Here is a 21,062-nt window from a genome sequence, read left to right as displayed (position 1 = left end):
AAACATGGCTGCCCCGCTTTCTGCAACTGTAAAACCAGTGCCTGCCTCTGCTGCTTCTCCCCCAGAGTTACCAAGGTCCTGGGCTGCCCTGATTCCCCAGAACTCAGAGCATGGCTTCCCATCTCCCTGTCTGTATTGAAGCCAACTCGGTGCCAGAAGCGTTTGTGAGAGGGTAATTAGGCATGGCAAAGTCCAAACTTAACAGTTGGCATGTGTCAAATAACTGATTAGAAATCAAGAGGACTCCAATTGAAAGTTGTTTTGGCAACTGCAGCATGTAATGCATCAGTGGATGGCTGAAGAATAGTGATCTACAAAGGGGGTGGGGTTAAGTCTGTGTAACCCCCCCAACACACACACACTTTCTGATGGGGAGGGGAGGGCTGGAGGGTTTTTTTTAAGATATTCGTCCCTGCTTGATTTTTGAATTTGGAGATTCGGGTCTTCTCTCAGCTTAGAGACCTCTGTGGTGATTGAAGAAACAGTGAGGATGACATCATCACAGAAGCCAGAAGTGAAAGCTGAACACCTGGCGGGGGGAAGGGTTTATTCAGACTGTTACACTCCTGTGTTTGCTTTTGCTGTTTTGTGTTTTGCAATTTGTAATTCTAAACTGGGAATCATCAAGCAGATGTTTCCAGTGGGATCCCGCAGGGACCGGTTCTCCACCCTATGCTATTTAACATTTGTTTCAATAACCTTGAAGAAAACATAAAATCATCACTGATAAAGTTTGCAGATGATACCACTCCCCCAATTTTTGTAAGTAATGAAGATGACAGGTCACTGACACAGCAATCTGGATACTTGGTAAACCGGGCGGAAGCAAACAATATGCATTTTAACATGGCTAAATGTAAACATATACATCTAAGAACAATGAATGTCAGTCATACATGCACAACGGGGGGCTCTTTTCCTGGGAAGCACTGACTGTGAAAAAGACTGGAGGATCATGGTGGATAATCAGCTCAATCTCTGGATACATAAACTGGAATCTCAAGTAGAAGTAGAGGGGTTATTTTACCTCTGTACTGGGCACTGATACGACCGACCGCTGCTGGAATCCTGTGTCCAGTTCTGAAGTCCAGAATTCAAGGAGGATATTGATAAATTGGGGAGGGTTTGGAAAGCCATGAGAATGATTAAAGGATTAGAAAACATGCCTTACAGTGACAGACTCAAGGTGGTCAATCTACTTAGTTTAACAAAAAGATGGTTAAGGGGTGATTTGATCAAAGTCTGTAAGTATCTACATGGGGAACAAATATTTAATAATGAGCTCTTCAGTGTATCAGAGAAAAGTATAACACGATCTAGGGGATGGAAGTTGAAGCTAGAAAGATTCAGACTGAAAATAAAGTGTAAATTTTTTACTATGAGAGTAATTAACCATTGGAACAATTTACCAAGGTATTCTCCCTTGCGACAATTTTTAGTTCAAGTTTGGACATTTTTCTAAAAGCTCTGCTCTATGAATTATTTTGAGGCGTTTCTCTCCTGTGTTATCCCAGGGGTCAGACAAGATGATCACAGTGGTCCTTTCTGGCCTTGGAATTGATGAATCTAATGTCAGTGACTAACCCTTTGGATAAAGGAAGCCTTTGCCAAAGACTCCACCTCTTCCCTCTTAGCTAGGGCTTTTAGTGCTCCCTTCATAGATATCCTGAGACCCCGGACAGACATCCCACAGCAAAACCAGGACAAGCAGACTGGACGCTGCTAATATTTCTAAAAGCAAAAAATCCTTTCAGCCCCTGCCAGGCCTTCTGATCCAGCACAGACACGGCACCCACACCCCATCTTGCATAAATGCTTTTCAGGGCACTTTAAGCAGACACTCCTCTGTCCATGGTCACCACTTGCACCAGGCCCTGACCTTACCACTGAGGCCTCCAGATCAGTCCATGCTTCTGTTTGGTCACTACTCACTGGCTCACTTGGGGTGGGGGAATTACCAGTGAAAGACTAAAACTGGTAGCCACCAAAAGGCAGCACTGTTTGCTGGCTCCATGACTTTGGAAGGGAAGGGAAATCATCTCTCTGCCTCCTCCGGGAGAGGTGCCCATGCACCACTGCCTCTCTGGGTCTGCACCTTCACTGACAGTTATAGGGCACTCCCCCCACACTGCTCTGCCACCAGCACAGGCTCGAGTGGTTATAGCCACAGGCTTCTTAACCCCATGACAACCCAGTGGTAAATGCATCTGCAGGTAGTGCACACTAGGGCCTAGTGCTGTCAGGGGAGTCATAACGTCACTGTTACTCTCCGAGGCCAAACCCTCACTAGGCATTGGACACCAAAGCACCCAGAGCTGAAGCACTGTGTGGGAGGAACCTTGTGCTGCTATTGCTGTCCTGGAGCCACTCTGGAGCCAGCGGAATTCATGTTTCAGGACAGTCCATGCTGGCTCCACAGCATCAATAGAGGGGGAGGAAAACCCTTCCTGCAGACAGTAGAGTCAACAGCTCCAACTGCTCCATAGAGGAGGCAGAGCCCCTAAATAGGAAGGGGCCATTTTTACAGTCACTTGTTAGAGCAGAACCAAGTCTCCAAGTGTAAATGCAACTACTGGAGCACACTGGGTTTTAGCCGCAATCTCTAGCCCCCTGGGCGGACTCTCCAGCAGCCTGCACCTGGGGCACTAGCACAAAGCGAGCACGGACTGGGTCTGAAATGCCACCACACTGAGCCGGGAGCATTTCACATCAGTGTAAATGACCATGGGGTGCAGGCCCACAGTGTCAGGCTTCTCAACTGCATACCAAAGGTGTAGCCAGTCACTATGGGCTCCATTACATGAGATCAGAGGGCCCCGACTCCCATATCATACCACACACCTCTGCACTGCTTCTCTGAAAAGAACACGACATTCTCCATCCACTCAGGGTAAATTCTCCATGCGTCTCTGTTCAAATTTCGGATGTTGCATTAGAGTCTATCGAAAAGCCAAAATGGCAGCTCATTTGAAAAATCTGTACCAAGAACTCAGCTGCCAGCGTGCGGTGTGGAAGAGCAAGCCTGCTTTACTGGGGAGGGTGGGTCTGTTACAAACACACGGGCTGGAGTGACAGTACACAGTGGGGGGAGACTGTGGCATTGGCACTCATCCAAAAGGTTCAAAGAACAGATTTTCAGAGGGAAAAAAAAAGAACAGATTTGATTGAAGACTCCAAAAATATACAGGTGCTTATCCTTGATCGGCTGGAAGAGTTGTGAGCTGCTGCACAGAGCACTTGGAACTCAACATACTCAGCCCCCAAGCACTGGGCTCGCTACAGGCTGCCCCTCTCCCCACTGTAAAGCCCACAGGATGCTGACTGCAGCAGAAAGCCAGATTCCAGCAGTTAGGCATTGTACCCAAGACAGCATCAAATTCCTCATTCCCCTTACTAGCATCACGGGCGCTGGCGTCGGCGGCTCAGTCTCTGCTTGCCCTAGAACCAGCACCAGCATCAATGGGGACAGTTGTCTTTTACGTGAGCCTACACACAGACGCTAGGCTAGAGGCACTCGCATCTCCTCCCCCAACCCCGCTCAGGCCCAGTGAGGGGGCACACAGTGCCAGTATTGTCTCAAGCTTCAGGGCAGAGCAGAAAGCAAGTGAACCAGAGTTAGTTTGAAAGAACAGCAATGAATTAAGGAAGGCAGCTCCTCTGAGCATGCTCTAAGTGGATCGGAATCAACTGCTAATCAGCTGTCAGTTACCAGCTGCTTGTGGCTACCTAGAGTCTTGAACATCCTGGCCTGGGACTCCTGCCCGTGGCATTCTGGAAGGGTGTTCTGGGAAACCGCTGGGCTAGGATAGCTGGAGACAGCACATCACTCAGGGCTAGTAATAAGCAAACTCTGATCAGTCACATGTTTTACAAAGAAGGGAAAACACCATCTTTCCCCAACAATTTAGTTATCTAGGAGTCTCTAGTCCCTCCTGCCCTACCTCCATACACACATACTGAGCTCTGTCTGGATCAGATCACCAGATGAATCAAATCCCTGTAGGAGAAGGGAGGGCTTCAGGAGGGAGGTGCCTTCACATGGCTGCGAGTCCAGCAGAGGAAAGCAGGGTCAAGACCAGGACCAGGACTCCAGACTGGTAGACTTGGGGAATCTTAAATCCTTTTCCTATGTCCCACATCTAGAAACAGAGAACAGAGACAGAGACACACTCAGCAAGGCTTCAGGGCATCCCACTGGGGCACTCACACAGTCTGCAACTGAACCCCAGGCACGCCAGACCTCCAGAGCCCAGGGCCATCAGTGCGTTACAGAAAATAGGCAAAGAACAAGCCAGAGAAGGGAACAGCCCCTCTGGCTATGGAGCTGTTGAGATCCCGCTTGGAGTAGTGTGTTCTGAGGACCTGACTGCAAATGGGAGGGAGTGCAGAGAAATGCCCAAGTGAGGGAGGGACACTCGGACCTATCACAAGTTCTGTAGGAGTCTCTAGGGTGAGGGGTGCAGGCTGTGCGCAGGGGCAGTGAGAGCCCCAACACCTAGATTGGACAGCGCACTAGAGATGTTGCTGCCAGGGATCATCCTGGGAATGGCCTCGGTGACCCAACAGAAATGAGCAATCTTTGATAATGCCCTGTAGAGTTAGCTACAGTGACTCCCATTCATCACACAAACGACAAACCCTGTCCCAGCGAAGCTGGTTCCATCTGGTTTCTGACTGGCTATCAGTAAGGCTGGGAGTTTGTCATAGAGGTCACAGATTCCGTGACTTTCCGTGACCTTCATGACTTCTGCAGCCCCTGCGCCAGTCGCACCAGCCCCTGCTGGGGCAGTCTCGGGCCACCGCCCTCCCGCAGCAGCGGAAGAGTTTGGGTGTGGGACAGGGCAGGGGGTTGGGGCACGGGACAGGCTCTGGGCGGCGCTTACCTGGGGAGATCCCTGGAAGCAGCGATATCCCCCTTGCTCAGCTGCTAGGTGGAGGTGTGGCCAGGCAGCTCTGCACACAGCCTCCGCCCAGAGCACTGGCTTTACAGTTCCCATTGGCTGGAAACCGTGGCCAATGGGAGCTGCAGGGGCGGCAGAGGCAGCACACAGGCTGCCTGACCATGCCTCCACTTAGCAGCTGAGCTGGGGGGGGGGGCGCAGAGCCAGGTAGGGAGCCCCGCCCCCCACCAGCAGGTGTCCTGGGCCACGCACTACCGCCTGCACTCCCCCAGCACCTGCTGGGGCCCCGGGCAGCCCCCTCCCCATCCAAGTTTTAGTCACTGGTATTTTTAGTAAAAGTCATGGACAGGTCACGGACTGTGAATTTTTGTTTACTACCTGTCTGTGACTTTAAAATACCCCTGACTAAAACTTAGCCTTAGCCATCCGTAATGCACTGAGGTGGCAGGCAGCAACAGACAAGGCAGACAGTCTTGTCTGTTCCCAGTTCTGCCACTGACTACCTGTATGACTTTGTGCCAGTTACTTAGGCCTAAACTTTCTAAGCATCCGCTGGTGCTGGGTGAGCAACCTGAGACAATGTCCTGGTTTTCAAAGGTGTGAGGCAGCCTCAGCTCTAAACAAAAATCTAATGGAGACACCAGGTCCCAGATGTCTCAGAGTGGGCACCCATAGTTAGTCAACACTCCAGATAACACTGGATGTAATGGTCGCTCTGTGCCTCAGCTCTCCCTCTGTACATGGAAACTTACTGATCTCACTCAGTATTACACCAAGGAGCTCCACAGGAGAGCCAAAATCAGTCACAGGAGGTATCTCCCCTTCTCCAGTGGGGAATCTTACCAGAGAGCAGCTCTGCACCTAACCCGGCCATCCATGCAGTCATCCCCGTCCCCTCAAAGACAGGGAACGCAGCATTCAGGAGTCATTTTCCTCACTGTCTGAATTTCTCTCTGACTATGCCTCTGTATATGGGGTCTGAGTCAATCACCATGGTGTCAGACATGGACCTAGTTGGTCATTCAGTCTGCTGCTAGCCCTGGCCAATGTAGGACTGCTCCATGTCACATACAGGTGCTATCAGGTGATCAGAATATGTCCCAGTGCACTAAACATCTAAGTTAAGGGTGGAGAGAGCTGGGAATTTCAGCCTAAGCTGGCAGTGCCTTTGGTTTACATGGCTAGTGCTGTGACAATAGGTCTGATTTTGGACACCTAACTGAATTTAGGCCTAGGCACAATAGTGACCAGCTCTCCAGTAGTGGAGCGACCGGCGCACATGCACACGCACATCACCACCACCACAGCACTGCAGTTTATTCAAGGAAATGAAACACCTAACAACGTAAGCATTAACCGTTCCCTGCCCCACATTTCTGCAATGTAGCCCTCCGCCTGGCCAGCTGTCAGCACTGCTGGTTATTTTAACATAGATTTGGAGGCAGTTGCATTGCCTTTTTAATGTAAATACGCAGTTACAGTCTTTCAACCCACATTTGACTCACAAGGCCCTAATGAGAGGACTGTTAAGACTTTTTCTATTTGCTTGACAGCAACTCCGTGAGCAAACAGGGCTCAGCCAGCTAGATCAACGCTGGAGCCCTGGGCCAGGCCTCATGTTCGCAGATCTGATCTGGAATTCTTGGTGGGCTGCAAAATGAACAATGTTTGCAGCAGTGCCAGCCATACCAGGGTCAACCAGTCTCCCCAGCTGAGGGATTTACAAAGCCCCCTCACCTCACTCCTCAGGGTGCCACTGATCCCTACAGGGACAGCTCTACCAGGTGCATGATGGGTTTCTTTCATCATAAGCATCTGGTAATACCAGAAGCAAGATACAAACTCTGGGGATCAATACTTTATTAGAGAAGCAATACTTATGCCACCAAGACGAAAACACAACGGGCACCCAACGTGTGCAGCACAAATCCATGTTTGAAGGGCAGCACCCCTGAGCCACACTCCCCCTAAAGCAGAAGGGATCAGGTCACACACAGCCAGCTGCCTCTGCAATTTTGATTTTGTAAAACTAAATGTAGTTGAAGTTACAGAAACACAAGACATCGTTATCTGCAGCAAAAGCAGCACATCTTGTTCCCACATTGGGGAGCCAATAGTATTTTTAAATCCGCAAAGTTCTCCTACGCTGAGATACTGTCTCCCAAGTTTCAGCCCAGGGCAAATATTAAGGGCTGGTTTCTATAAAGGGACTATAGTAGATCACAGACAGATGTAATATAATATTAATGTACAACATAACATGGCTATTGTGAGCTGATATTAACACTGAAAACCAGTCATTTTGGAAGGTCTCACACTGTCACAGGACAATGACGTTACAAGCTGGGGATATTAAACAAGAGGTTACACTTTCAGAAGTGCCAAAGTGACAAGTCACGTTGGAAAATGAGACTTAGGCACTTCTGAAAGTATTACCCCAGATGCCCACCCAACTCCCTGCACCTTAGACAGACACATACATGCAGCTCCATCAAGGCTACTCACAAGGTGTCGGATTCCGTTCCAGGTGTGGTAGGTGAGGGGGAAAGCCAAAACAAACTTAGCAGAGTAGATCAGAGCAGGCCCCAGGCTCAGCGATTTCACAAATGCCAGGTAATAGGGGAACTGTTCTGGGAGAATCAAGGCAGCCAGGCCAAAGAGAGAGACTCCTGGAAAAGAAAGAACCCACAAGTCAAACCAGCTGCCAATGTTAGCCAGCAGCTTATTCAGCAGGAAAGAGAGAGCCCTGCAAGATAATCAGCACTCCCCAGCTGGGAGCCAGGGGCTCCTACTCCCGGGGCCTGAAAAGCCAATGCAAACAAAATGAGCCAACTTCTTCTCCCATTCTCCTGGTTCCTCTGCATCAGTACAGCACAGCTCCCACAGGGAGCGGCCTTCAATTCTGCACATCATAGTGAGGAGATGGAAGGAGAGTTACTTTTAGGTGATTAGTGCAGGAGAGGTCACTTTTTGTTCTGACACACTTATGCCTTTAAGAACAATTCCAGTCACAGAATATAAGGTGTGAGGTCACTTTGTTACCACAGTGTTACCCCCTGAAGTCAACAAGGCTATTAAGTACCTTACTGTTGGCCCCAGTCCAGCCAACACTGAAGTATGGGAGTATCTAGAGTCATGTGAGTAGCCCCAGTGACTATTCCTGAGAGTACAGTGACACACACTCAAGCCTTTGCAGAATCAAGGCCTCAGTGCATAAGCCAAACTACCTGGGAATGCAAGTTTCAGAGGATCCCCTCAATGTCTGAAATGTAAGAGAGAAGCTCCACCAGAAAGTCCCCTAGAGTCCAGAATAGTAGGGAAAAAAATATCTACTCGCCAATCACTAACCAAACAGTTTAGCAGGAGCCAAGCCCCGCAGCCCAATGGCACGTGCAGACATCAGTGAAGAGGCTGGCACACAAAGACACGGCTTGACATAAGTGAGCATGCTAGCTGGAGACGTGGTGGCAGCCTCTCTGTCATTTCTAGGCCAAGAGGCTTTTTACAGATGGTGCTGCTAAAAGAATGGGAGTGATCAAAGAGAGACGAGCTAGCCAAGCTGTGATTAACCCTCTGGTCAGTGGAGCCCGATTGCTCTCCTCTGGTACACGGGCTTAAGCAGCTCTATCCGCAGCGGTGCCAGCGCCTCCAAGCCAACTAGCTGCTTCCCAGCTCAGCCACTTGTGGGTTCAATGGCCTCTGTGTTTGCCTTGAGAAAGTGCAGGAATCAAGTGCTCATGTAATTGCTGGCCTGGCCAGTGAAAGCAGAGCTCCCCGGTCTGTTCCATTTTGTTGGCTGCACAGCTGTCTGGTGAGACAGTGCAGCCAGTGTGGGGTTACCCTTTGGATTCTAAAGGCCTGGGGAGGAGGCCTCTTGCTGTTCCCATGGCAGAGGTCAACAAAGGGCTTGTTTTGTAAGTGAGTAATAAATCCTCTTTTACAGGCAATGGCAACTTTGTGAGCTTGAACAACAACTAGCACAAAGGTTAATGACCCCTCAAAAGTGATGTGCCGAGTCTTCATTTATTCACTCTATTTTAATGTTTTGCGTGCCAGTAATACATTTTAACATTTTTAGAAGGTCTGTTTCTATAAGTCTGTAATATAGAACTAAACTATTGTTGTATGTGAAGTAAATAAGGTTTTTTAAATGTTAAAGAAGCTTCATTTAAAATTAAATTAAAACACAGAGCCCGCCAGACTGGTGGCCAGGACCCGGGCAGTGAGAGTGCCACTGAAAATCAGCTTGCCATAGGTTGCCTACCCCTGAACTAGCAGGTTCGATAGCACACTGGCTGCTGGCCAAGCCCCCCGCACAGAAGGGCAGGCATTTCCCAGCCTTCTGGGGAATGAGTAGCTTTGGGCTGGGGAGAATGACCAACAGGACCACAAGGCTTGGACCATGTTGACAAACCACCTCTCTGCCTGGCACAGTGGGCGTCACTCCTCCTAGTATGGTATTACGGAGAAGGGTACCTGGGCTAACTCAAAGGGCATTAGGGAATAAACCTGCTGGGCTCCTAAGATCCAGCAAGGAGATAAATTGCGCTGATGTAACAGAGTGATCTGCAGCAAGCACCCACGTTGGGTTAAAACACTGCTGTGCTCATTGTAGTTCATTTCTGTAACAGAATTCAAATGCTGCTGACATTTGGCACCTGGCTGGACCTTCAGCTTTTCTACTTTGTGACAATAATGCCTAGCTGCACAGATTAGCAATTCTGGGGTTTAACTGAGTGAAAGCCAAGAGGGAGGCAGGGAGCACATGGACAGTTCAAGCCTTAAGGCCCAACCTACACTAGACCCCCTTCAAACAAGCAACTCTGTCTAATGAGTCCATCTGGAAACAGCACCAAGGTTTCTAGCGCCATTTTTATCCAATCTTTAGTTAAATTCCCCCACCGGCAGAAACAGAAGTTTTCTGGTCCTGAGACACAAGCTTTGCTGTGCATTTCATTTCAGATTCTACCCACCTTGTGGAAAGCAAGTGTGTGTGTGGGGGGGGGGGGTTACCTCTCCCCAAAGACATTCCCCACATTCCAGGTCCAGCTTTAGGAGTTGATGGAGAGGGAGGGCTGGTGAAGTTATTCTTAGCAGCCCCTCACTCTCTCCCTTTCCTTCCTGATCATTTTGCTCCAACAGCAGCACAACACAAAGACCTGAGTTAAATGTGGTACGGAGTCACAACTGAGGGGCTGTGGGGGCTCATGCAAACCTCTTAGCCATGGTTTTCCCTACAATCCACAGTTGTAACAGGGTTCAAAAAAGAACTAGGTAAGTTCCTGGAGGATGGGCAAGGAGGGTGTCTCTAGCCTCTGTTTGCCAGAAGCTGGGAATAGGCGACAGGGGATGGATCACTTGATGATCACCTGTTCTGTTCATTCTCTCGGGGGAACCTGGCATTGGCCAGTGTGGGGAAGACAGGATACTGGGCAAGATGGACCTTTGGTCTGACCCAGTATGGCCATTATGTATCCTGCTGCTTATGCAGAAGATGTGTTCCTGCTCTGAAAATACCCTGCAAGTCAGCACTGCTAGAGTATGTCTACACAGAGAGCAACAGCAAGTCTCAGAGTCCAGGTCAATAGACTTGGGCTATCACAGTAAAAAAACCTTTCAGCACAGGCTCTAAAACCCCACCCCCATCCCTAGGCTTCAGAGTCTGAGCTGCAGCATCTACAGCAAGGTAGCCCAAGCCCCACAAGCCTGAGTCTGTCGATCTGAGCTCCGTGACTAGCTGCCATGGGCTGTGTAGATAAACCCCATGCGGCTGGAGCGCAGGAGAGCAGAGCTCCAGTCATAGCTCTGCACTGGCTCTTGTCACCTGGGCCCACATGTACAAGAGTGCCTATGGCTACATTTTCAAGTGGCCTCTCCCTTTGGGCGCCCAACTTCCAAACCCTGGGGCCAAATCCTCAGAGGTGCTGAGCACCCACAGCTCCCATTGACTTCAACTGTGGTTGCAGATCTTCACGGCTTTCCAGGTGTTGGAAATCAGGCACCTAAAGGGAAGGTCCAGTTTGGAAAACATAGGCCTTGGCCTCAGCGCCTGTTCCCACCTGTATTGCTGCCTGGCTCTCAGGTCCCAGGAGGAAGAACACTAAGGGTGAAGCGCCTTCTGCTCAGACACCCCCTCGCAGCCCTCCCCCTACAAACACAGCTCCACCACTTCCCAGCAGGCTGAGCAGTAGCACAAACACTTTAAAGAGCCAGATTCTGTACACAGCCAGAGAAGAGGGAAGGGCCTTAGGAGAATGAGGGTCAGAAAGACTGTTAAGGTTTCAACATTAGTGTTTTGGTTAAATGGTACAAGATCAAATTATCTGTTTGGACATGGTTTAGCGGCCCCAATCCTGGTGCCACCTACTCCCCCACCCAGTGTGCACTATCAGTGTCTCTGTAGGGGGCCCTAATTGGGAAGGCAGCAGCTGTGTCTGTATGAGACCTACACCAATGAGATCTTGATCCATGACTAAGGTTCCTAGGCATTACAGTAATACAAATAATAAATACCTGCAGAAAGCTTAGAAAACCCATTTCAATCTGAACTTGCTCTTTCGATTCATACCTGATGAGTGGCTTCCCCACACTGGGGTTCTTGCTTGGGGCAGCAGCCCTTTAACGGGAAGCCACGGCAAAGCAAAAGCAAACCCCACTTTGCATTTATACTACGGCACCCATGTGAGAGCCAGTCTCCACCAAACAAAAATGAGGCCCTGGGAGGGTAAGTGACTTGCTGTGTGATTTCAAGCAAGGGAGTGGCAGATTTCAGACCAGAATGCAGGTTTTCTGACTCCCAGGCTCTAACCAATAGAAAATGCTGCCTCCTTGACTTTCCCAGGAAGGGTACCGCTTACATATGGCACACGTGCAGGGCACCGGGTCTGACAAGGTACAGGAGTCTGGACACTAGTGCATAGAGCCCTGCACGGATACACAATTTATATCTGCGGATATAAAGTGGATATCCGAGGAGCTGCAGGGCCAGTGACCAGGCCCTGAACCGCAGCGGTGAAAGCAGCAGCATGTCGGGCCACCACTTGCAGGAGCCGGAACCCAGCCTGGACAGCTCTGAGGATGAGACTGTACCACCCCAGCCCTGCCCACTGCTCACCAGCAGCTATCCCTCGTCCCACTAGTGTGTGCAAGCAGCTCGCATGCTCCCAGACAGGAGACACACACTGCTGTGTGGACGGGACAGAAGCGTGCAGGCGTGCATACACTAGGGACCAGGGACAGCAGCCAGTGAGCCTGGTGCCCACCCCAATGATCAGGGTTGGGGGCGGTACAGCCACACCAGAGGAGCTGCCCAATCTGGGTACTGGCTCCTGGGAGCAGTGGCCCAACATGCTGCTGCTTTTGCCACTGCGGTTCCTGGCCCAGTCTCTGGCCATGGCCCTGCTGGTCTCGCTCATTGTCACTAGAGCCCTGCAGCTCCACAGATATCCACTTTGTATCTATGGATATAAATTGTGTATCCACGCAGGGCTCTACCAGTGTATGTGGCAAGACACAGCTTGCAGAAGGAAAAGAATGAGATTAGGAGCAATGGGTATTTATTTGTGCAGTCAGTATAGCCCATTACAGATCCCAGCTGTAGCAACTACAGCAGAGACACTCCAACTCCTTGCCTTGAGGACAAGGGGAGACGAGGTAATCAACAGAATAAAAGTCAAGTTGTCTCAGGATTAGTGATGGCAAATGGAAGCTCTCTATACTGATGCTGACCAAGGCCCGTCTACTCCCGAAGGTACCTGAGGCAGAGACTCACACACCTGCACTCATTGCAACACCAGTGCCACGGTGGCCGATGGACATCATCATGGGCAGAGACCACCTGCAAAACAACAGACCTTGTCAGAAAGATGAGCCACTCATGGAGTGTGGGTGATATGCAAATAGCACATCTGGGGTGTCTGAAGCATGTTAGAGGTGAGATAGTCTAAGGAGAAGCCTGAGGTAATGTGAGGGTGAAGGACAGGCTGGAAGCCTTCCAGACAAACTGGGAAACTCACATAAACTTGTTGAGAAGGGGGGCAGAGGCAGAGGCATGACCAATCTATTCCCAGACCGCTCTGTGCTGCTGGCTGTGTATTTCTGCACTCAGAATTATTCAAGGAATCTAGCCAGAAGGAAAATGGGCGGGGAATTTGCAGGGGTGGCTCAGGAATGACAAACCCCACTGGCAGGAATCCTGGGAGGGAGAAAGCCCAGGTTTGCTGGGAGGGCTTAAAGGGAGGGAGGATGGGGGGAGAGTGCAAGGCTGCTGCCGATTCAGAGGGGAAGGACAGGATTCAGGCTCCCAGACATATACACAGAAATGAGAAAAATCCCAACACAACCGGAAATTCACCACAAGAGAATCAGATCATGGGAAGAGCCCAATGCAGAGACACTGAGGAGGTGTACTCTGGTGGCCTTACATGATCCCCTTCCTGTGCCTCAGGTCACCCTAACACCCTTTGGACTCAGGTTTTTGGGGGAAATAATCCTTTGACCCAGTCTAGCACCTTCCATCAAGGACGTTAGAGGGCTCTGAAGACATTAACTAGGGCTCACAACCCCTTGAGATGGGTCAGTTTAATTATTGCCATTGCAGAGATGAAGAAACTGTCACAGGTGGGAAAGTAACACTCCGTCGCTCAGGGTCTCAAAATGTCTATGACAGAGCTAGAAATACAAGCCAGGTCTCCCACTCCTCTGCTTTAACCACAAAGCAGGTGCTCCCTGACGACTAAAGGGAACATACAGAGTTCTTTCCACATGAAGGGGAGGATGCAGAGGGTTAAGTCCTTTGCCAGACTCTGGGATGTAACCCCACAGAGATGCAGACGCCTCTGGAGTTCTTACTTGTAGACGGTGATATGAGGGGACATGGGACGGTTCGACTGGGTGTTTTTATCCCAAAATTGAGCCATCTCCTCCTTCGCTGTTGTTCCCATGGGGACCACGCTGGAACAAAGGAGAGGTAGGAAGTCAGAGGAGTAGAAGGAAAAGCAACAAAATTAAGTGACTCATTTACCCTGTGCCCGCAGAACATCACTGAGCAGGGCTGTTCCAGGTCCACAGGGCAACACCAGAGAGGCGTTTCACCTTGCAGAACTGTACATCCCATGGGAGACAGCTCATCCATCTCCACATCAGCACAAGTCAAACCGACCACACACAATGCCCCTCCCACTGAGCAGCTTTTTGCTCCTTGCAGTTTTATCCTGAAACAGGAAAACTACCTGAACCATGGGCACAGTTCTGAAAATGGGGCCAGCTCATAGCTGCCCTGCAAAACAGCACCTAGAAAAAGAACTAAAGGGCAGAATAAACATGACATCAGGTCTGCATGAAGCCCAAGGAAGATGCAGTGAGGCCATGAGTAAGAATGGAGATGCCAGGGAAGCAGGCTTCTGACATGAATTCATCTCCTCCATTCCCAGCTCATCGAGGAGTATTTATTTATTAAAATTATTAAATCCATCTATAGGTGCCATCCCGTGGTCTGGGCACCAAGCCCACAGCTTCAAAATTACAACTTTAACAAGGACTGCCGACGTCAACCCACCCTCCTCAACAACCTTAACCACAAGGAGAAAGATAGGCTTCACAACGTGTTTGGCAGGGTAACAAAACTGGGCCTTGGTGGACTTGTGGGTGGAGCTTCTACAGAACCAGACTAACACGGCTACCCCTCTGATACTTGACACAAGGAGAAAGATAGGCTTCACAACGTGTTTGGTAGGGTAACAAAACTGGGCCTTGGTGGACTTGTGGGTGGAGGGAGAGTTCCAAACTAGAGCCCCTAACAAAAGCTGCCACCTCAAGCACCTCTGCTGGTCTCAACTGCAGTAATGCAGCACGGAGCTCTTGAAAAACAGGATTTGACACAGTCAGGGGCAGCTCTCAGCATTTCATAATAAAACTTAGGATGGTGAGACAGTGCTGTGCTCAGTTCCATACTGATTTCCCTAGTTCTCCCAACCTGAAAAGCACCATCCACAGCCGAGTCGGACTATTAGCTGTCTGATAACATGTTATATAAGGCTGATACCATGCAACCTGCTCTTTACTGCCACGGTAATTGCACATTGTACCGAAGAAAGACCTTGTAATTTCATGTTCCTGAGATAACTCAGCAATTACTCTTACAGCTCGATTTAGCCAAAAAAAACAAAAAGCAACAGCTTCCCCCACTCCCCACTGAGCCCAGCTGCGCAGCTTGCATGGAGCACGGGAGCTGGGAGGATTTCTGTTGTTCATACCTTTGTAAGGTATAAAGTTACTGTGTACACTGCACTGCAGCTTACACAGAATGACAGCAGTGACGGACAAAGCACATGGATGCAACATAGTCGCTGATGCACCTGTACGGCATGCAAATCCCGATCAATGCTGACCTCATAAGAGGCTATCTCAAAGTGAGCCTGCTTTTATTCCGGTTACACTATTCTAATCCAACTGCGTTTGTACATATTCATCATTGACACCTTCAATAACAGTCAGGCTCAGGACTAACACACACCCCAGCCTCCAGCCAGGAGTTTCTTTTGTGAGGTAATAATTGTATCCTGGGATAAAATAAACACCTGCAGGTTATTTAACTAGTCACATTTATCATGTAATGACATAGTAAATACCCTGCCAACACATGGCACCTGCCAGATATCTGAATGGTTAGAATTAATAAGCAGGTAGAACATGCACAGGCAGTGAAGTCTTAGAAGGGATCCCTTAGGGAGAAAGGAATTAATCCCTTTACTCTCAATAAAGCCTCAAAAACTCACTGTCGCACAGAAAGGCTGGGGCCGAGCCGAGTCCACAGGCAACGCTGACCCACATGTCTGCAAAAAAAAAAGAAGACGGAAAAAGCTATGTGAATGTCGGCTAGACACTGAAAGGGGTAAATGCACACAATACAGGGGCATTTTTATAACCAGGAGCAGAGGAGACCACAGTGTAATGCCTGATGTTTTAAGAGTGAGCCTGGGGGATGAGGAATTATTTTTAACACCACTTGTAACGCTGAGCCTAGTTGTTAGTTAGACTCTCCAGACTCTGCCCAAGAGTTCTCTCTTTATGATACCCTGTAATTACCATACTGAGCTGTAATACCTTGCTAATAAGACAGGCATAAACAGTACTCTGCACTAACAGCGAGGCTAATGCAGGCCATTCTTCACTCTCAGGAGAAGCAATTATCAAGACTGGGTGGTAAATGTCCCAGAAAGGCATGCCTGCCAAGCACTATGAAAAGAGCTGGTTCAGTCTACAGCTCTTCGAGCCTCTGAAATAAAGAGATCACCAGCTTTCCTCTTTAAAGCTCTTTTTCATTATATTGTTTCACCCTTGCCATTCGTTATTCTCTGAGTGTTAGCGAGAAGGCAAGTCAATGTCATGGCCCAATGCACACAGTATTTCAGGCACATCAACACTGGAGGTGGGAGATAAATAAGGTTTTTATGGTCCCCAAAGCAGTGGGAGCCATTCTCTACAGATCAATTGCAGTAATTGTGACTCTGACATTCAAGGGCATTTCTCCAGCAAGAGGGGCAGAGCCAGGCCTCCAATCCAGCCACAGCTCAAGAGTTTGCAGATGTGGGTTGGAATCTACAGCATCCGCTCTCTCTCCCAAGTTACTGTCAAGGACAAGGCACAAAAGACAGCACTTCATTTCCTGGTGACATGATTAGAATTAAGTGTATAACAACACTCCGCACTTTCATCTACAGCGCACTGACAAACATTAATTAACCCTCAAATGCATGCAGACTGCATCTGCTCCAGCATCTCAGGAAATCTCCCACTGTTTCATTAACACCAGTCCGTAAACATAGTGCTGGTATTTTTAACCATCCCCCAACAGATCTGGAGGGCACAGCAGTAAAAACACCTGAGGACCAGACCCTCAACAGGGCGTCATAGCTCCATTGACCTCAACTAAGCTATAAACATTTACATAAAGCGAAGCTCTGACTCCTGGACACCATCTACACAGATGGCAGAAGACAAAAGATTTTCAAAAAAAAATGACAGCGTACACAAAATGACAGGGCTGACAGCTCCACACTCTGAGGATCAGCCTTGTTTTACAATTTACTTAGTCTTTAGTGCAGGGACCTTCTTTTTATTGTTTGTACAGCACCTAGCACAACAGGGCCATGGTCCACGCCTGGGGCCCCTAGGCTCTACTGCAATTCAAAACAAAACAACAAAGAAGGGAAAGAATACACAGTCGTTCAATGACTTGACAAAGGTCACACTGCGAGTTAGCTGGCAGAGCCAGCATTAGCAATTCAGAACCTCCTGTCTCCCAAGATCAATTCACCGCCCCCTATTAAGATAAGCACTGTCTGGGTTAATCTAGTCGGTTCACAATGCAGTTCTCTGCAGTGTCTTTCATTATGGAGTTATGGTAATTACTATGACAAAACACGTTTAGGATGAGGGCTTCCAACGTGGCCAGATTCCTCCCCTCATCTCTCTCCAACTTCTGTCAGTGGAAGAATTTTCTGGAAGCTGGAGGCAAACTGAACAAGGAACACAGCTAAACAAATCTGGCATTTCTGCAATGAGGGGAGGAAGGAGGATCCAGAGGCTAGGAAGCAAGCAGGGATTCAGGATTCCCTGCTCTGCCACAGACTCCTTGTATGACCTTGGGCAAGTCACGCAGTCTCTGTGCCTCGGGTCCCACCTGAATAAAGGGGATAATAGCCCTACCCTGCCTCACATAGACTCATAGCCTTTAAGGTCAGAAGGGACCATTATGATCATCTAGTCTGACCTCCTGCACAATGCAGGCCATACAATCTCACTCATCCACTTCTATAACAAACCCCTAACCTATGTCTGAGTTATTGAAGTCCTCAAATTGTGGTTTGAAGACCTCAAGCTGCGGAGAATCCTCCAGCAAGTGACCCGTGCCCCATGCTGCAGAGGAAGGCGAAAAACCTCCAGGGCCTCTGCCAATCTGACCTGGAGGAAAATTCCTTCCTGACCCCAAATATGGCGATCAGTTAAACCCTGAGCATGTGGGCAAGACTCACCAGCCAGCACCCAGGAAAGAATTCTCTGTAGTAACTCAGATCCCATCCCATCCCAGACCACTGGGCATACTTACCTGCTGATAATTTGGCAATTTATCTTTAATTGCCAAAATTAGGCTATCCCATCATACCATCCCCTCCATAAACTTATCAAGCTTAGCCTTAAAGCCAGATATGTCTTTTGCCCCCACTACTCCCCTTGGAAGACTGTTCCAGAACTTCACTCCTCTAATGATTAGAAACCTTCGTCTAATTTCAAGTCTAAACTTCCTAGTGTCCAGTTTATATCCATTTGTTCTTGTGTCCACATTGGTACTAAGCTTAAATAATTCCTCTCTCTCCCTAATATTAATCCCTCTGATATATTTATAAAAAGCCATCATATCCCCCCATCAACCTTCTTTTGGTTAGGCTAAACAAGCCAAGTTCTTTGAGTCTCCTTTCATAAGACAGGTTTTCCATTCCTCGAATCATCCTAGTAGCCTGTCTCTGAACCTGTTCCAGTTTGAATTCATCCTTCTTAAACATGGGAGACCAGAACTGCACACAGTATTCCAGAAGAGGTCTCAACAATGCCTTATATAACGGTACTAACACCTCCTTATCTTTACTGGAAATACCTTGCCTGATGCATCCTAAAACCGTATTAGCTTTTTTAACGGCCATATCACATTGGCGGCTCATAGACATCCTGTGATCAACCAATACTCCGAGGTCCTTCTCCTCCTCTGTTACTTCCAACTGATGTGTCCCCAATTTATAACTAAAATTCTTGTTATTAAGCCCTAAATGTATGACCTTGCACTTTTCACTATTAAATTTCATCCTATTACTATTACTCCAGTTTGCAAGGTCATCCAGATCTTCCTGTAGGATATCCCGGTCCTTCTCTGTTAGCAATACCTCCCAGCTTTGTGTCATCTGCAAACTTTATTAGCACATTCCCGCTTTTTTGTGCCAAGGTCAGTAATAAAAAGGATAAATAAGATTGGCCCCAAAACTGATCCCTGAGGAACTCCACTAGTAACCTCCTTCCAGCCTCACAGTTCACCCTTCAGTATGACCCGTTGTAGTCTCTCCTTTAAACAGTTCCTTATCCACCTTTCAATTTTCATATTGATCTCCATCTTTTCCAATTTAACTAATAATTCCCCATGTGGAACCATGTCAAATGACTGAAATCGAGGTAAATTAGATCCACTGTGTTTCCTTCGTCTAGAAAATCTGTTACCTTCTCAAAGAAGGAGATCAGGTTGGTTTGGCACAATCTACCTTTTGTAAAACCATGTTGTATTTTGTCCCAATTACCATTGACCTCAATGTCCTTAACTACTTTCTCCTTCAAAAATTTTTCCAAGACCTTACATACTACAGATGTCAAACTAACAGGCCTATAGTTACTCGGATTATTTTTTTCTTAAAAATAGGAACTATGTTAGCAATTCTCCAGTCATACGGTACAACCCCTGACTTTACTGATTCATTAAAGATTCTTATTAATGGGCTTGCAATTTCATGTGCCAGTTCCTTTAATATTCTTGGATGAAGATTATCTGGGCCCTCCGATTTTGTCCCATTAAGCTGTTCGAGTTTGGCTTCTACCTCAGATGCGGTAATATCTACCTCCATATCCTCATTCCCATTTGTCATCCGTCCATTATCCCTAAGCTCCTCATTAGCCTTCATAGAATCATAGAATATCAGGGTTGGAAGGGACCTCAGGAGGTCATCTAGTCCAACCCCCTGCTCAAAGCAGGACCAAACCCAACTAAATCATCCCAAAGATGATCATCCCAATGATAAATCATTAGCCTTATTAAAGACTGAGGCAAAGTATTTATTTAGATATTGGGCCATGCCTAGATTGTGAGGATAAACACATTAAAGATTGTGAAGTGCTCAGATGTTACAGTAACTGGGGTCATATATGTACCATGGATAAAAAAATTAGGAGTGCATTTGGCAGTTTTGGGAGATGCAGACAGAAAGCTAGTTAGAAAAGCCTGTCACGGGCTCGCCCCGGCAGCGGGAGCCAGTCAGGCTTCACTGCAGGTCACCGAGGCTGTTGCTTTGGCCTAACTGCGCGCCCCTGGCGGCCCCCGGAGGCAGGAGCAGCACCGCTGCAGGTGACCGGGAGAAGCCAGGCGCAGGGTCCCAGCGCTGCCCCGAGCCCTCCAACGCTTCCACCCTGTCCAAAGGCGCAGCCACAGCACAGGCCGTCACCGGCCCGCCCGCCACGGGGCTCTCCACAGCACGGCCGCCACCGCCCACCCCGCCGGGCCATCCCGCTACCCGCCGGGCCTCTCCCCGGCCCGGCCCCCGGCCCGCTACCCGAGCGCCCCACACTCGCCAGATCTCCAGCCTACCCGCCCCCCCCCGCTCCCAGACGTCACCTCAACAAAGAAGCCGCCATCTTGAAACGCTCCGAGGTCCGGAAGTGACCTCAGACGTACAAAATACGTCCGCCTGCCCTACTTCCGCTCCCAGCGCGGGGAAAGGCGGAGCCTCCATTCCCAGCGGCCGCCTCGACCCTCATAGCCGGGATTCCCTCCCAGCCCCGGGACCCCGCCACGCGCATGCGCACGCGCACTTTGTTGCCTGCTGTGCATCTCCCTGGAGCTGGGCTGTGGGGGGCTGGGAGCCGGGACGCCTGGGTTCTGTTAGGGACTCGCTCTGTGACCCAGGGCAAGTCACCGGGTTTGATCCTGCTCTTGTTAACATCAGTAGGCACATGCTCCAGCCCCTGGCTCTGGCTCTCCGGTCCCCAGCCCTATAGGGGCGGTAGCGCTATTGCCCTACCCCACGCGGGCTGGGGGCAGTGAAGGTGGTTCTACAGCCCCACCACTTATTTTCAATGGAAGCAGAAATGTCATAGTCGGGTGCTCTGAGGATATAATGTGCCCTCTAAATGCTTAACATTAATGTAACAAACTTGGCAGACACTCCTGGCTCGAGCCCCAGAGGGAGGCTCCACAGAGAGGTTTTATTAAATTAGATTATGAAAGTTTAAAAATAAGTTTTTTAGTTTTGAGAGCAAAGATATTTCTATTGGGCTTTTACCAGCTAAGCACCAACTATGGGCATAGAAGAAGAAAAATTGACTAAGTAACTTTGGCTCATCTTGATC

At 48.9% G+C, this 21,062-nt stretch overlaps 1 protein-coding gene across 4 annotated transcripts; it reads right to left on the bottom strand.

The window, feature by feature from the left end:
- Positions 1-743: 743 nt before the first annotated feature.
- On the bottom strand, positions 744-20,470 carry SDHC (succinate dehydrogenase complex subunit C). Of its 4 annotated transcripts, none has more exons than XR_005591031.1 (6): positions 15,200-15,318; positions 13,752-13,853; positions 12,677-12,738; positions 7,407-7,570; positions 3,942-4,139; positions 744-3,833 (listed from the first exon to the last, which is right to left on the bottom strand). XR_005591031.1 is itself a non-coding variant. In XM_039512610.1 (6 exons), the coding sequence occupies exons 1-6, from the start codon at positions 20,346-20,348 to the stop codon at positions 4,035-4,037; spliced, it is 510 nt and encodes a 169-aa protein (XP_039368544.1). In that variant the 5' UTR covers positions 20,349-20,470; the 3' UTR covers positions 2,383-4,034. The 4 variants fall into 4 exon arrangements, 3 of the variants coding, with proteins under 3 accessions (XP_039368544.1, XP_039368545.1, XP_039368542.1); XM_039512610.1 differs by lacking the exon at positions 15,200-15,318 and adding exons at positions 15,677-15,733; positions 20,329-20,470 and having other exon boundaries at positions 2,383-4,139; XM_039512611.1 differs by having other exon boundaries at positions 2,383-4,139; positions 15,290-15,388.
- Between the last annotated feature and the right edge of the window lie 592 nt (positions 20,471-21,062).

The sequence above is a fragment of the Mauremys reevesii genome, linkage group 24 (genome assembly GCF_016161935.1).
Source record: "Mauremys reevesii isolate NIE-2019 linkage group 24, ASM1616193v1, whole genome shotgun sequence".
NCBI lineage: Eukaryota > Metazoa > Chordata > Testudines > Geoemydidae > Mauremys > Mauremys reevesii.
Note: the sequence above shows the minus strand (reverse complement) of the source record. Positions and strands in the feature narration are given on the sequence as shown.